The 17,695-nt window shown below is 41.5% G+C and overlaps 1 protein-coding gene across 7 annotated transcripts in view; it reads right to left on the reverse strand.

The window, feature by feature from the left end:
* Positions 1 to 17,695, reverse strand: part of MYO18A (myosin XVIIIA) — a 311,527-nt gene that overhangs the window by 246,857 nt on the left and 46,975 nt on the right. For all 7 annotated transcript variants that reach the window (XM_075854304.1, XM_075854303.1, XM_075854300.1 and 4 more), the window contains exon 3: positions 16,567 to 17,692. In XM_075854304.1, the coding sequence (XP_075710419.1) occupies positions 16,567 to 17,589 (1,023 nt within the window). In that variant the 5' untranslated portion in view covers positions 17,590 to 17,692. The remainder of the gene's footprint in view (positions 1 to 16,566; positions 17,693 to 17,695) is intronic.

Consider the following 17,695-nt stretch of genomic DNA (forward strand, 5'->3'; position numbering starts at 1 on the left):
CGTGGAAGCGCAGGAGAGGTCCGCTTTCATCACCCCCTTTGGACTCTATGAGTCCAAGGTAATGCCCTTTGGTATGAAAAATGCTCCTGCCACATTCCAGCGCTTGGTGAACAAGCTGTTAGAGAAGTTTGAAGGGTTTGCTGTCGCTTACCTGGATGACATTGCTGTATTCAGTCAGACCTGGGAGGATCACCTGACCCACCTGTCACAGGTGCTCAGGCGTATCCAGGATGCAGGACTGACCATCAAGCCTGGAAAGTGTCAAATCGGCATGACCGAAGTGCAGTACCTCGGGCACAAGGTGGGTGGAGGGACACTAAAGCCAGAGCCAGGAAAGGTTGATGCAATTTCTGCCTGGCCCACTCCTAAGACCAAAAAACAGGTTATGTCCTTTTTGGGGACCGCAGGATACTATAGAAAGTTTGTTCCTAACTATAGTTCCCTAGCAAAACCTTTGACAGACCTCACAAAGAAGAAACAGCCTCAAATAGTTCATTGGACTGCCGACTGCGATAGTTCTCTGTCAGCTTTAAAGGAACAGTGTCATCACAAATATTTTATTTATATGTTAAAGATGTTAGTGCCTTAATATAAACGTTTATTTTCATTTGTGTGTTTGTGTTTTACTGTTTCTTTTTTTCACACTTTTTCTTCCCTATGGGGGCTGCCATTTTTTGTTCCATTTCTGTGTGTGTCGATTAACGACACACACAGACATGGAATACGGCAGCCACAGTCCCATAGGGACTGCGAACGGCTCCCGTCCCATTGACTGCCGTGTACGGCGTCTGTGTGGGAACTGCGCATGCGCCGCTCCCACACAGTCCTATTCGAAATTGGCGCCGTCCGGCGCCATTTTCCTGTGGACCGGAAGTCGCGGCCGGACAGTAATATTACTACTTCCGGTCGCGGCTTCCGGACAAGTGCACATGGGACAGCGGCAGCAAAGGGAGCGGACGGGCCGCGGCGGCAGGAGCAGGTAAGCGATTTCAATGTATGTTAGTGTTTGTGTGTGTTTACTACTGCATGTAAACCTACTACACTGTGGGTTACCTCAAAAAATGGCGACACACAGTGTAGGAGGTTAAACCTTTCAAACCCCTCGTTTATCCCGGCACTAGCCAGGATAAAGGAGGGGGGGGATGCTGAGCGCTCACTAGAGCGATAGCTTTTAACCCAATGTTGCAATGCTGCAATTTTGGGAACTAGCTCCAAACAGCTCCATCTAGTGACCAAAAATGGGTAGTATTATAAATTTGAAAAAATTTATAATATTTCCTGACTCGCGAAAAAAATTAAAAAAATTTGAACAATGTTTTATCACCCACACACTAAATGTTTAAATTTTAAAAAAAAAACATGTTTTTGGGGCGACACCATGCCTTTAAAAGCTGCCCTTGCTAGCTCCCCAGTCTTGCAAAGCCCGGATTTCACTCGTAAGTTTGTGGTGCAGACTGACGCCAGCGCCTATGGGCTAGGCGCAGTGCTCAGCCAGGTAAATCCAGAAGGGCATGAACATCCAATAATGTATTTGAGCAGAAAGCTTCTACCGAGGGAGGTTGCGTATGCCACTGTAGAGAAGGAATGTTTGGCCATTGTATGGGCCTTGCAGAAATTACAGGCATACCTCTATGGGCGCAGATTTACCGTAGTGACCGACCACAACCCACTTAGTTGGTTGCACAGGGTAGCAGGTGATAACGGGAAGCTGCTGAGATGGAGTTTAGCCTTGCAACAATATGATTTCACTATCCAGCACAAAAAGGGCAGTGAGCATGGCAACGCAGATGGGTTATCGCGCCAGGGGGAAGCTGCGGAGATCGGCTTGGGATATTGATGGCTATATCAATGATCCCATGCCATGTCTTAAGGGGGGAGGTGTGGTGTTATAGGTAAGAGAATCAAAAGTAGGTTACTAGGAGGTAATTTCATAACTCCCTCTGACACAGAAGATACATCTGATTTGCATAGGAAATGCAGATCTTTGGCCATCAAAGGATGTCCACTGTCTGACAAATGTTTAATTGGCTCTTTCCTCACCAAGGTGCGAGATGTGCTGATTAAGGATTTGTCACTAGGGCTGACCAAACATCCTGACCAAACATCTAAAGCTATGCAAATGGATGCCTGTGGTGTGTCTGTCTGTGGACCAGGAGAAACATGGGAGAATGGCATGGTGTTCAAAGAAAGTATGATACATCAAGGCAAACCCCGTCATAATTTATATTTGTAATGACCCACATAGCTAGTTATGATCAGGGAAAATAGCCCTCATATATATGTCAAATTCAGATCCCTACACTCAGAGGAACTACCTGGGATTGGCTATTGGCTAAAAACATGGGCCTATTATAGTGGTGTTTGATATGCCCGGGTTGGTAAATGTCTCCACAGGTGAATGCAGGTAATATTATATTTCTAGAGGATTCCTGCAAGGACACATGATCACTTTTATGTTTCTCTATAGAAATACAACTGTGTAATGGGAGGAGTACCCTTCATTATCATATGAACAGCCTCCTCTCAGTGACATCACCAGCCAGTGAACTGGAGGGAAAAAACTGGGTTTAAAATGCCATGAGGAGTGAGGGTCAGTGTCAGTCGTTGGGGATCCATATCTCGGTTGGAGTGACTGCCCATATTTTCAGCTGTCCCCACAGCCAGGATATCGCCGCTGTACATCAGTAAGGTTTTGTTCTGTTTTATTTTATCCCTTTTATTTTCATAAACTGTTTGATTGCATTGTAACTGTATGTATATTTTTTATCTTTTATTCTGACAACTATTTTATGTATTGCACTGCACTATTGTGTATTAAATCTGAAATATTTATAAGTCTCTTCCTTGTAGTCTTACAGAACTTAATCTTCCGAAGGTGAGGAACGTTACCTGTATTTTATGTTCAATTTAGATAACCTGTGTTATAGGAACTTGTGTTAAGGGAACATAGAGACTTAGGCCCCTATTGCCTAGATAAGTATAGGTGGTGGTAGCATACTGTGGTATAAATTATTGGGGTGTTGGAAACTACGGGAGTAATGTAGCATAATCCTGTCATCTAGAGTAGGTGGGCGTGGATTTATGAGGTAAATTAATAAACTCAGTAGTGTAGTTCACCCCTGTGACGTGACCTGAGATCGGCGATCGTCACACAAAACCTATACCACATGTATACGTTTTTATTTGTATTGAAGTTAATGGCGACGTATGCAATCATAAATCCTATGTTTGCATACGTAAAACGTATACGTTTTTGTCACCATATATGGGAAATCTTTGATTTAGCTCAAAAACAAAAAAATATACGTTTTTAGAAGAATAGACACAAACGTATAAAAACACATAAGACGTATACTACAAAAAATGTATGCGTAGGTTACAAATGTATGCGTAGGTTACAAATGTATGCGTAGGTTACAAATGCATACTGTTTTGCAACTTTAAAAACGTACACGTCGTTGTATACCACAAACGTGTGCACAAAACGAGATGTGAACTGAGCATTACATATTTCCTTGTCAGAAAGATCATCACAAATCATCCGAAGAACGGAATGCCACCTAAAAATTCATATTCTGGCAAGTCATGTAGACAGGTCCGGAGAATACGTCTCTGCACTTCTGGTTTCCAGCTCATCTCCAACTTAGGCCTAATTCACACCAGCGTATTTCACGTCCGTGTTACGCGCGTGAAAATAACGCACGTCACACGGACCTATGCAAGTCAATGGGGCCATTCAGACATTGTGTTTTTCACGCAGCGTGTGTCCGCTGCCTGAAACTCACTGCATGTCCTATACTGGTGCGTTTTTTGCGCATCGCGCACCCATTGAAGTAAATGGGTGCGTAAAAATCACGGACAGCACACGGACGCACATCCGTGTGCTGTGCGTGATTCACGCAACAGTTGCTAAAGAAATGATGAGAAAAAGAAAAAATACCTCCTTCAGTTTATTTTGCGGACGTAAAAATCGTTCGTGTGAATAAGGCCTTAACGCTCGTGGTAAAATGCCACAGATATCAACAAAAGGGTTCAGATTGGTGGCGGGTCCCCACATATGGATCTCAATCAGTGTGATCTCCTGACATTATAGATGAGCAGATAAATCTTGGTGGAACTCCCCTTTAAATTCCAGGAATACCTCCTAGATTGCAATCACGGATGAAGCCTAAACATGTGTTATTGGAAAAACAAAACCATACATTTGTATTCCATCATTTGAAACACTCTTCTGTGCAGGATTGCATGGTTTATCCTGACTTTTCTTTAAGTTGAGTTTCCAGGCCCATGAATAGAATGTCAGAACTGCAGTGAAGACTGACACACAAACAGAGCATTAGTAGAGAGAGAGAGTGAGGAAGGAATATCCATTGTGCATGTTAATGCCTGTCATTGAAAACAGTCATCTGTTACCCATGTAGAAGACCAAGATAACGTACAAAACAGAACATTAAAAGGTTTCACATTTTTAGGCAATATGTTTTTATTTTAGAAGCAAACGCGTTAAACAAAATTCCATTATACACGACTTTCTTATTTTAATAACTGCTTTGCTTACAGAGGCCGAGAGCTTCCTGATTATTTTACTGCAAGCCGCACACATCCCATCTGCGGAAGAGCTGCTGGAGAACGCCGTGCTGAGAGCAGTCACAGGATGAACCAGAAGACAATAATAACAAATACCCTACCCAGTCCAATAAAAAGAATAGCTCAGCAAGACCGGACACTGCTCAGCGCTGGCAGAATAACCAAATATTTCCTCTATTTATACAGCCTCCTTCTCCCCCAAAAAACGGTTTAATGTAACAAGCAAAATGACATCCCATAGTCTACCCGATAGAATTCAGAACTGCAGGTATAAGAACAGATCAAGCCACTGTCGAGCTGTGGATGCTTAGAAAGCATGCCCACACCACTGGAGGACAGCCGTAATACCAGCTCATCTGTGTCAGGCGCGGGGCACATCACGTTTATGGACTATGTTCGGTGTATATGCCAGGGAAGTATCCCAGCGTATGTACCGAATGTGAAGCCCTGACGTATGCCACTCATTCATAGGCCCGAATGCAAAGAGATTACATGTTATATCGGCCTCGCATGGTGATTATCCCCTCGACTCACCTATATACATGCATGTTCGGCTTCAACAGGGAGAAGTGAGAAAGCTGCTGCTAGACTCCTTTCCTCTATTTGTTAACAAAAGGATCGGGCATGTTGAAATTCAACATGCCCAACCCTTCTCCCCCCCCCCCCCCCATCTGTTGGCACACTGTTGTGTTGGCTCCCTATATGCTTATGTGGTGTAATTAGCCAACAGGGTATGAACTATCCTCAAGCTGCCTCACATGGATTGGTCAGCATCAGAGGCAGGGAAGCTAGCTCCACCCCGTAAGCTAACTACAGAAAATTAGCAAGGAGAAACAGGGAGATGTGCTGCCAACATGATAGAAAATGCATAGGGGCGAGCGATCGGAGTAACGATCGCTCGTCCCCATACTAGCTCCTTGTAAAAGGAGCAAACAAGCGCCGATCAACGAGCTGTCTCTTTGATCGGCGCTCGTTTACACGACCCACGTCGGGCCGTGTAATACCACCTTTATTTAGTCTAGCTGTTTATAGTGGACACAGCTGGGGCAATGCAGAACCCCCTTGTTCTCTGTTGTCGCTGACATTGAGTAGAATGCCTGCTGGTTCTTATTCACATGCACTAGGGTCAGGAAGACATTGGATAGTGCTGGATCCCGGATTACATAGTAAGCATCAGGCCAGTGAACCTTGAGCGTTCCATAAATATAGTCTATATTTGTTTTAAAATATTGCTGATTTTAGCAAGATCTATGGGAAATCAGGATGGGAAATCTAAATTGGACTGGTTGGATTATAGAAATGCGAGTCGCCTGTGTTCCACCAGAGATAAGCAAAGATATCCACCTTCACAGTGGTACATGAACATTTTACCGGGCCAAACATACATGGAAAAGATGGTTATTTAGAGTTGATTTCTACTTGATTGTTTTGCTGACCGATCAATACCGCGACCTCCCCCTAAAACACACACACTTGAATCAGCCGAATGTGTTTGTCTATTTAATAGGAGGAGAGGGAGATAAGGTAATGACCGAAAATTCTGGAAGAAAATATAGGTTTAGGTATGTTCAAATCCAACATGCCCGATACTTCTGTCTCCCGATGTCAGCCGTCAAGGGACAGTCGGGAGGACACCATTCACATGGCTGATCCTGCCAACATCTTAGGTGCATCCAGCTATTATCGATCACATCTAACTCCATGAACATTAGATATGATCTATAATAGCTGGCTCCAACGTGTCAGACACGCATTACCAGTGCTCACTGAAGCCGTCAGTCACACTGACCTGACTGATTTGGCTTTGACCAGTAGACACAGCTTGCGTGTATCCAGAAAACATAAAAGCTGTATCTCAGAAAGTGATTTTATAAAAAAGAAAATAATAAAATAATTATATATATATATATATATATATATATATATATATATATAAATAAACTTTTTTTTTTTTATCATAACCCAATTCGAAACTTGTTCAAAGTAAAACAAAACATTGGTTTATGGGATTTTTTTTTTACCTACAAATGTTTAGTTTTACAGATTTTAAAGATGAACTACTGGAAGAGAATACATTCATCCCATGAAGATCTCCTTTCATCTCTAACTTTACGATTATCACCATGTATGGCAGAGATAACATTAACTGGATGAAAGGCGAGAAAAATTTGGTTACTTGTAATTTCCCAGAATTTATAATCCTAAAAATAGCCTCATCTTGGAATAGCTACATACCATTTATTATGGAATTTGCTGTTTCCACATAATATTGATATCCTTGTGTTTCTGGTAATACTCGGCAGGATGTGTGGAGTGTGCTCCGAGGTAACACTATATACCAGTCATCTATCACAGGCTAGAGGAACGTGCAGAACACAGCGGGAGCAACAACAATCTCCACGTCCGAGCCAATTCACCTCGAGCTGTGCTCTTCACGAGTCAGCATTCCCTGACTGGACTGGACAATTTTTTTTCCTCAAAAAGTAATTATTATACACACACACACACATATATATATATATATATATATATATATATATATATATATAGTAACACGGGGGTAGTATGGTTTTAATGTAAAGCTATCAGGGTATTGCATAAAAGGCCATTATCTAATATACTGGGGATTCGATTTTTCATCAGTATACACACAGACACACAAACACTAGCCGTTTTACATCCACCTTTGTCCGCAAGTCAATTGGAGGTACAGAAGCCTGTATTTTGATAATGGATTTGAAAAGTGACTGGTAAAACGGTCTCCTGCAGCCTTGCATGTCCTTATTCTAAAATCTTTAGTTACATTTTGTTCTACCGAGTGGTTGGGACAATAATAGTACATTAAAATGCAAGGTGAAAACTAAAAGGGGTTCTCCACTTTGGACAATCTCTACTTGTAAGAAAGGTCCCTTGACAATAAGCGGATCACAAAAGGTCTTCCTGCTGGGACCTCCAATGATCAGCTGTGATCTGTGGGAAAGCCAGGCAGTAAGCGTTCAATTTCCCTGCAGTGCCATCACAGGGGAAATTAAGCATTACAGTGACCTTTCATATCAAGGGGTTGAATGCGTAATGCAGGACAGGACAGGTCCTTGTCTCATCTGGTCAAGAGATGAGAATATTAACTCAGAATTCCAGAAATAGGTTATATAAAATGGGTTTTCTAAACCCGTTAGCCCCTAACACGTTACATAGAAATGTAAATCAAGAAGTTATTATGCCAAGGATCTGTAGAATACTCTGGTGTTTACATGCATTAGGCTGTGGCTTGGGTTCCCGCTCACAGAACATGAACATACTAGCAGTACCGTTGACAAGTATATGAAATAATTTCCTGGGACACGGTTGTAGAGTCACTGTATGTAGACCTGTGACGCACATCGCCCACGTAGAACTACATTTTCGAGATTACCATTTTAAGAAACGTAATTTTTGTTCGGAGTGCCGAGCACGCGATCATCAATATGATTGTTAATAGGGTGTGTCACTACAGTCTGATCCAGCCAGCACTGATTGGACAATGTCAGACTATGACAAGGGGAATGGTAACACCTAGTTATCAATTTATTAATACATTTCCAGGAGGAATAACAGAGGAATGGCACAATTAGGAGTTCTTCGAAAAGATTGTCCAGAATTTTTATTTTATGGAGAAAGTATTTACTAAAACAGATATTACATTAAAGCTTATTCAGCGGTTTGACATTAGGGACACTTCACAGCTATGCTGGCACATGAACAGCCTTTCTTCTACATCTACTTAGGTGTGGCTTCGTAAGGAAATCAGACTGCCGTCTTCAGTAAGATGGACCTTATATGCTATGCCATATGTTTGTTATATTAAAAAAAATAAAAAAATAAAAAAAAAATAATATATTAATATATATATATATATATATATATATATATATAATATGAGAAGCCATTGCCAGTCCATAAAAATGATTGACAGCGTCACACAATATTTAAATGACTAGAGACCACTGACCCATCGTTATTTAAAACATTCTGGGGAAAAACCAGCCAACACCAGACTCACTTTAATCTACCTGAAAATTACAGCTGAGACTTCTTAGCAAACAAAAATCCTTAAAAGGTGCCAATTTGCCTCGAGGCGTACAGGATTATCATTAGACCGCCACTGAAGAAGACTGTGCAAGCTTCAAACTAATGACTTCAGTCAGGCACATTATGCTGGCGGCACGCACAAATTTGTTCTAATCTTGCAGTGCAGCTCCACTCTTCAAATTCATTTTTAATCTATATATAATATTAAAGGGGTTTTCTGCTGGCAGATGAATTAGACATACTATAAATAAGCGTGATTATTGGAAGTCCAACCTCAGACCCACGCGCATCCTAAGAAGAAAGGCCTGGTTTCCATTATTAATGGAGAGGTGGCCACATGTAACTGGTTAGGCCTCATGCACACGACCGTAAGGGTTTTTACTGTCCGCAAATACGGATCCGACGGCTACGGATACACGTCCGTAGCCATCTGCAAATGCGTAAGCGCCCATTAGACTTCTATGGGCGAGTCTGTGCCCCAATTGCGGACACGAATAGGACATGTTCGTTATTTTGCAGATCATTTCTACGGCCTGGACAAACATCCATAAATACACGGGGAGGTGTCCGTGGTCAATAGAAATGAATGGGTCCATAATTTCATCCGTAATTACGGATGAAAACTACGGTTGTGTGCATGGGGCCTTACTCTTCGAATCAATAGGAAATATGTAGAAAGTCGAGTGTGATATTGTAACATGCCTTCCCATACATGGCCTAATTCTCGATCACCTCTATGGTATAAAAAAAAAAAATCATACCGTGTATGACCGGCCAAAATAATGGATATCTCGCATATATTTAGAAAGAGATTGGTTATGGTGTTAAGCTGGCAAACACCTGATATAGCGGACAGATGTTTGGCCAACACGTATTCCTCCCGAATCTACCATAAACATACCCGCTCCACTCCGCCAACCATGAAGTGTTTCTTTTTTTTTTTACAATGGGAAGAGGGGAATAAGCCGCTGCCAGACTCCTCCATGACCCCACACACGAGATAGATCCTGACAAAAATAAGCTGGTTTGGTGGACTTTTATCTAATGTGTATGGCCAACTTTATGATCTTCTAATTCTAATGGACTTTTTCTAGAGTAATGATTTCCTATAAGCTTCCTTTAGGTATGACCTGTTTGCTTTCTTACAAGAATATATGCAGATAATCGAGGCTTGTATCTCCATTAAAGACACATTACTTTTTATTACTAAAGTCTCCTGGATTATGTTAGGCAGAACTCAACCGGAAACCTGTTCAATAAATGCTCAGTAATGACAATAGTGACATGCAGCAGCTGCTCTGCCTGTGTATTGTAAAAGGATCGCCTTCTAGCTCTGGACAAACTGCACATGGAACTTGTCTGAATATTCCCTGCATGTTTCCCAGAGAACAGAAAGAGCGTCACTGCCATATGTCAAACCTGTGGACTTCATAGAAACAAGTAAACTTCAGGCCTAATATAGGTGACTCCTACTATATCAGGCAGACACAAGAAGGCCACAGAAAGTCCCAGGGGCTCATTCAGACGAGAGTAATTCTCGTCCGTGTGCTGTGCGTTGAAATAACTGACCGCACACGGACACATTCATTTCAATGGGGCTATTCAGACATGCGTGAGTATTCACCCAGCGAGTGTTCATTGAGTAAAACTCACTGCATGTCCTATATTGGTGCGTTTTTGCGCACCTAGTCGCCCATTGAAGTCAATGGCAGTATAAAAACTACGGACGCACATCCGTGTCCAGTTCCGTAGAAATGCAAGAAAAAAAAAGAAAGAGTGATTGCACAGGTGAGAAAAACACATGCCACATGCAAAGCACACTGATGCCAATCCACAACGCACACAGACATGAAATGTAGAAAAAAAAAAAAAAAACACTGCGTTTTTATGTGCGCCAATCGGACACGCTGGTCTGAATGTTGCCTTACACTGGAGAGTGACACAGTCGGGCCATGCAAAAGATGCAGTTAAAAAATTTTTGCAGAGAATATGTCACGGCCTCATAGACTAAAGGGCTTTCAAATTGTGAAACTTCAGCTGCGGAGAAAAATTTCTTGGTCAAAATCATCTCCTAATCCAAGTCATGAGACCAGGTTGTGATAAAGGATGGCCGCATTACATTATTAATACAGCACCATTTTCCACGTTAATTCCCAAATAAGGGTTCTTCAAAACAATTCTTGACCACAATGCCATTTGCAACCCATTTTCCCCAAACTCAAAAACGTGGAGGTCAACATAACAAGAAGTCAATTACCTGCCAGTTTGTTTTTAGAGCATGGCAGAAAACCAAAGTGGAAACCCACACACTCAGAGACGCAATACAAAACTCTATCCAGATGTTGCTCTATCTGGATTCAAACCAATGGACCCAGTATATAAAAATAAGTATATGTGGTCTACAATCTTCAAGGCAGATGCAATTAAAAGCGGAAAAGACAAAATCAAAAGATAATACCAAAACGCATAATCCATGTAAAATCCTAAATGTAGTCAGACAATTATAACAGTAATTACAATTAAAAGAAAGTACCATTGCCTTACACATCTATAAACAGGAATGAAACACAACCCACAATAGTTTGAGAAACTGCTGAATTGGGAAAACTACACATTCCAGGCACGGATTATTTCCTGAGAATAAAAATGTAGATTTCAATCTGTAAACCAGTATGCTTTTAACCCCTTAAGGACACAGCCTGTTTTGGCCTTAAGGACACAGCCTATTTTTTCAAATCTGACATGTGTTACTTTATGTTGTAATAACTCCGGAATGCTTTTACCTAGCCAAGCGATTCTGAGATTGTTTTCTCGTGACACATTGGACTTTATGATACTGAAAAAATTTTGTCGTTAAATTCAATATTTATTTGTAAAAAACACCAAAATTTAGAGAAAATTTGCAAAAATCTGCATTTTTCTAAATTGTAATGTATCTGCTTGTAAAACAGATAGTTATACCACACAAAATAGTTACTAGTTAACATTTCCTATATGTCTACTTTATGTTTGCATTGTTTTTTGAACGTGCTTTTATTTTTCTAGGACGTTACAAGGCTTAGAACTTTAGCAGCAATTTATCATATTTTCAAGAAAATTTCAAAAGGCTATTTTTTCAGGGACCAGTTCAGTTCTGAAGTGGCTTTGAGGGCCTTATATATTAGAAACCCCCTATAAAACACCCCATTTTAAAAACTGCACACCTTAAAGTACTCAAAACAGCATTCAGAAATTATTTGAACCCTTTAGGCATTTCACAAGAAATAAAGCAAAGTAGAGGTGAAATTTACAAATTTCAATTTTTTTTTACTAAATTCATTTGTAATACAGTTTTTTCTGTAACACAGAAGGTTTTACCCGAGAAATGTAACTCAATATTTATTGCCCAGATTCTGCAATTTTTAGAAATATCCCACATGTGGTCCTAGTGCGGTAAAGGACCGAAACACCGGCCTCAGAAGCAAAGGAGTACCTGGTGGATTTTGGGGCCTCTATTTTATTAGAATATATTTTAGGCACCATGTCAGGTTTGAAGAGGTCTTGTGGTGCCAAAACAACGGAAACCCCCCAAAAGTGACCCGATTTTGGAAACTACACCCCTGAAGGAATTTTTCTAGGTGTATAGTTAGCATTTTTAGCCCACAGGTTTTTTGCTAAATTTATTGGAACTTGTCTGTGAAAATGAAAATCGACTTTTTTTCTGAAAAAACATACGATGTTTTCGTTTTTACAAGGAATAAAGGAGAAAAAGCACCCCAACATTTGTAAAGCAATGTCTCCCGATTACGGCAATACCCCATATGTGGTAATAAACTGCTGTTTGGACCCACGGCAGGGCTCAGAAGGGAACTAGGGCCATTTGGATTTTGGAGCGCAGATTTTGCTGGAATGGTTTTCGGTGCCATGTCGTGTTTGCAAAGCCCTGGAGGGACCATAACAGTGGAAACTCCCCAAAAGTGACCCCATTTTGGAAACTACACCCCTCAAGGATTTTTTCAAGAGGTATATTTAGCATTTTTATCCCACAGATTTTTTGCTAAATTTATTGGAACTGGTCTGTGAAAATGAAAATCTACTTTTTTTCTGGAAAAACATACAATGTTTTAGATTTTACAAGGAATAAAGGAGAAAAAGCACCCCAACATTTGTAAAGCAATGTCTCCCGATTACGGCAATACCCCATATGTGGTAATAAACTGCTGTTTGGACCCACAGCGGGGCTCAGAAGGGAAGGAGGGCCATTTGGATTTTGGAGCGCAGATTTTGCTGGAATGGTTTTCGGTGCCATGCCGTGTTTGCAAAGCCCTGAAGGGACCATAACAGTGGAAACTCCCCAAAAGTGACCCCATTTTGGAAACTACACCCCTCAAGGAATTTTTCTTGGGGTATAGTTAGCATTTTGACCCTACACGGTTTTTGCTGAATCTATGGGAATTATGCCGTGAAATTGAAAATCTAAATTTTTTCTAATAAAATGTAGTTTTAGCTCAGATTTTTTCATTTTTACAACAGATAAAGGAGAAAAAACACCCCAATATTTGTAAAGCAAACTCTTCTGAGCACAGCAATACCCCATATGTGGTAATAAACTGCTGTTTGGACCCACAGCGGGGCTCAGAAGGGAACGAGGGCCATTTGGATTTTGGAGCGCAGATTTTGCTGGAATGGTTTTCGGTGCCATGTCGTGTTTGCTGCAGAGCCCTGGAGGGATCATAACAGTGGAAACTCCCCAAAAGTGACCCCATTTTGGAAACTACACCCCTCAAGGAATTTTTCTTGGGGTATAGTTAGCATTTGGACCCTACACGGTTTTTGCTGAATCTATGGGAATTATGCCGTGAAATTGAAAATCTAAATTTTTTCTAATAAAATGTCATTTTAGCTCAGATTTTTTCATTTTTACAACAGATAAAGGAGAAAACACACCCCAATATTTGTAAAGCAAACTCTTCTGAGCACAGCAATACCCCATATGTGGTAATAAACTGCTGTTTGGACACATGGCGGAAGTTAGAAAGGACGGATCGCCATTTGACTTTTGGAGCTCAAGTTTTGCTGGAATGGTTTGCGGCCCCATGTCACATTTGAAAAGCCACTGAGGGGCCAAAATACTGCAAACCCGGCAAAAGTGACCCCATTTGGTAAACTACACCCCTCAAGGCATTTATCATTTGCCTGGACATATGACGGCTTAGGAGTGAAAGGCGCATGTGAGACCAATTTTGGTGATTTTCGCAGCATTAGCCCACAACGGCAGGGCTCTGGGGTCAAATAGTAAAACAAACCCCCAAGTAGTGACCCCCATTTTGGAAACTGCACCCCTGAAGGCATTTTATTAACGGGTGTAGTGAGCATTTTGACCACACAGGTTTTTTTTTTTTCTATTAGAAATGAATGCTCAGTGGATGGTGCAAAGTGAAAATTGCAAATTTCCACAGGTATGTGCCATTTTAGTGCACAATATTTTGTGCCCAGTTCGTGCCACTGAAGACAAATACCTCAAACTGTTAAGCGGGTTCTCCCGGGTATGGCGATGCCATATATGTGGACGTACACTGCTGCTTGGGCACGCTGCAGGGCGCACCATTTGGCTTTTGGAGCGTGGATTTTGCTCGCTAGTTGTTTTGTTTGGGGTATTGCTGGTATTTCAGTTTATGATGTGGGGGCATATGAAAGCTGTGTGGAGAACATCAGGGGTATAATAAGAGAGTATAATAATGCGGTAAATAAATAATAATCCGCAGACGTGGCCGGTGTTGCACTGATAAATGGCGCCCGATATTATCCGCTTTTGGACACTCTGCACATTTTGCATCGCCATATTCTGAGAGCCAAAACGTCTTTATTTTTTTTCCCTGGAGCTGGGTGAGGGCTTATTTGTTGCGGGACAATCTGTAGATCTCATTGGCACCATTTTGGGGTACATGCGATTTTTTGATCACTTTGTATTAAATTTTTTTGGCAAGCAAGGTGACCAAAAACCTGCAATTCTGATGATTTTTATTATTATTTTTTTTACGGCGTTCGCCATGCGCTATGAATGACAATTTTACGTTATTCTGCGGGTCGGTATGATTACGGCGATACCATATATATATAGTTTTTCTTAAGTTTTGCAGCGTCTGCACGATAAAATCACTTTTGTTTCAAATAATTTATTTTTGGTGTCACCAGATTCTGAGAGCCATAACATTTTTATTTTTCCGTCAAAAAAGCTGCGGGAGGGCTTGTTTTTTGCGGGACGGGCTGCGTTTTTTAATGGTATAATTTTGGGGTACATGCAATTTTTAGATCCCTTTTTTTATTCTGTTTTGCAAGGGGTAGTGACTAACAAAAAGCGATTCTGGAATAGTTTTTTATTTAATTTTTTTACGGTGTTCACCGTACGGGTAAAATAGCGTGATATTTTTATAGTTTGGGTCGTTACGGACGCGGGGATACCACATATGTGTACTTTTATTTATGTTTTTTGGTTTTTCCTATAATAAAAGACTTATTATAGGAAAAAAGGCTGTTATAGTGTTTTTTAACATGAAACTTATTTTTTTTTTACTTTTTTACAACATTTTTATTAACTTGTTTTAACTTTTACTTTTGTCCCACTAGGGAACTTGAAGGCATGAAGCCCTGATCGCTATTCTAATACACTGCACTACCTACATAGTGCAGTGTATTAGAGCTGTCAGCTATTCACTGACAGCAAGCCTATTAGGCTTCGCCTCCCGGCGGGGCCTAATAGGCTTCCGTACTAGGAAGCGATTGTTAGGCTATGGTTGCCATAGCAACCATCAGAACACTCGCGGGTGCCGATGGTTGTTATTAGCAACCATAGGGTACGATCTAATCACTTAGATGCAGCGATAGCTGCATCTAAGGGGTTAATCGGCCGGATCGGAGCCTTGCTCCGGTCCTGGCCGTTAGGGCACGATGTCAGCTGTGACAAACAGCTGACACCCGCGCCCGTGGCAACCATCGTGGTTGCCGACAGGGCTACAAGCCACTTCGATGCATCGATCACGTTTATCGATGCATCGAAGGGGTTAATCGGCCGGATCGGAGCCTAGCTCCGGTCCTGGCCGTTGCAGAGGGGCGTCGGGCAGCTGATTCCCGGCGGTGATAACGCTGGCTCAGCTTCTGAGCCAGCGTCATCACATACACACGTCATAGAGCTGTGATTGGTCAGTCTGCTTTGACTGACCAATCACAGCGATCGCCGGCAGGAGACCGCTGTGAATGGTCCCCTGCCGTCTTACTGTGCCGATCAACTGTCATAAACAGTTGACGGCACAGTTCTGTCACCTTGTCCTTTGACAGGGTGACAGTTTTTAGCCAGGACGCACCGGTACGTCCCTGTGCCTTAAAGCACTTCAATGCAGGACGTACCGGTACGTCCTGGTGCGCTAAGGGGTTAATATGGTTTCATTCCATGCATTTCACCAAGCCCGGTGGTCCCTTGGACAAGTGCATACCCATATTCCACATAGTAGATATAACAAAAACTTTTATAAAGCTGCAGACATAGAAACTAAACCGTTATATGGAATATCTAGAATATTCTTACATTTTTAACTTAAAGGAACTGAATAATTTAAAATTTGTATTCTTCAATTACAGCTCTTAACATATTGTTGAGTGATGTAAGCAAGTTATCCGTAACCTGTAAATAAATGAAGGTCCTATATGTATACGTGCTGGACCTTAGGTAACAAAGGCTGAAAGGTCTATGAACATTAGAATAGCCAAACATGCTATTATGACACAATACGTCTAACACCACAATCATACGTGCACAGTTATGAACCGATGAGCATCTTTATATAAAGCCACAGCGTAGAAAAAAAAATTGCCTGGTTATCCAAATAAAGTGTTTTTTGGTCGGTCACTAAAAATATAATGCAATAGACTACTTACATCATAAGCCTCTTTACGTAGTCCTTTACTACTCCTCAGCCAACTTCTACTTAGTTCACTCAGTTCAGGGATGGGCTGAACCTTCAGCCTCACTGTGTCTCCAGACTGGCGGATCATTTCCACAATTTCATCACGAGACTTATTCTCCACGTTACGACCATTTATTTCAACCAGACGGTCACCGGGTACCAAACCCAAAGCAAGATCTTTAGTGCCAGCACCAGGTTCTGCAAAGTGGACAACCCTCCTGTATACTTGGCCATCAGTTGCCCTATCCAACATGGTTGTCCTACGTAATGAGAAACCAAAATCTCCAGTGTTTCTCCTCTGTAGTACTAGTTCTCTTGGCACGGGTGCCTGTGGTGGAAGAACAGAAGGTAACCGCATATCAGCTGGGAAAGTCTTCGTCACTACTTCTGGAATTTTGATAACAGGTTCCGTATTGCTTGGAGGAACAACCTGCACTGTAGGCACAGAGTATTCATCAAGTGGTGCTTCAAAAGCTCTAATTTCAACCTGTGGTGAAGGAGCGGCAGAATTTTCAGAAGGAGTAGAGGTTTCCGAATGACTTTCGTCTTTGCTCTTCTGGGAGAAAGAGAATCGCTTGACCATCTGTGCCATTCCAGTAGAATTCTGTTTGGCCAGAGAACCAAATTTAGCAGCTCGCTGAAGGACGCTACCTTTGAAGTTGGTCTCCTCAGTCTTCAAGTCATCACTGGAGCTAGCAGTACTGAGGTGGCCAGAATCATAGAGAACGCTTCCTCTATTGCTGACATTGTCTGAGTCAATGTCCGTGAGGTTAAGTTCAGAGCTGCTAGCTACTTTAATAGGTATAGGATTAGAGATTTCCAGTTTGGTCTTGGAGTCCCTCTTTGAGGAACGATTAAGGTTAAAAAAGCCCCTTCTCATGCTCATCTCCTCTAGACTCTTCAGCTCCGCAGCAGACATTCGTTCCTTTTTTTCCTTCTTTTTGTCCTTTTTGACTCCATCTCTATCCTTATCTTTTTTCATCAAGTTGAACATGTTGGAATGTATTTATGATGCCGTGTGCAAAACGGGATCCGTACTGGTGTTCAGTATATTCTTTTCTCCAGTGTGTCTCCAAATCTCATAGATAAATATTTCACTA

Source organism: Rhinoderma darwinii, chromosome 2 (assembly GCF_050947455.1).
Source record: "Rhinoderma darwinii isolate aRhiDar2 chromosome 2, aRhiDar2.hap1, whole genome shotgun sequence".
In the NCBI taxonomy this organism is placed as follows: Eukaryota; Metazoa; Chordata; class Amphibia; order Anura; family Rhinodermatidae; genus Rhinoderma; species Rhinoderma darwinii.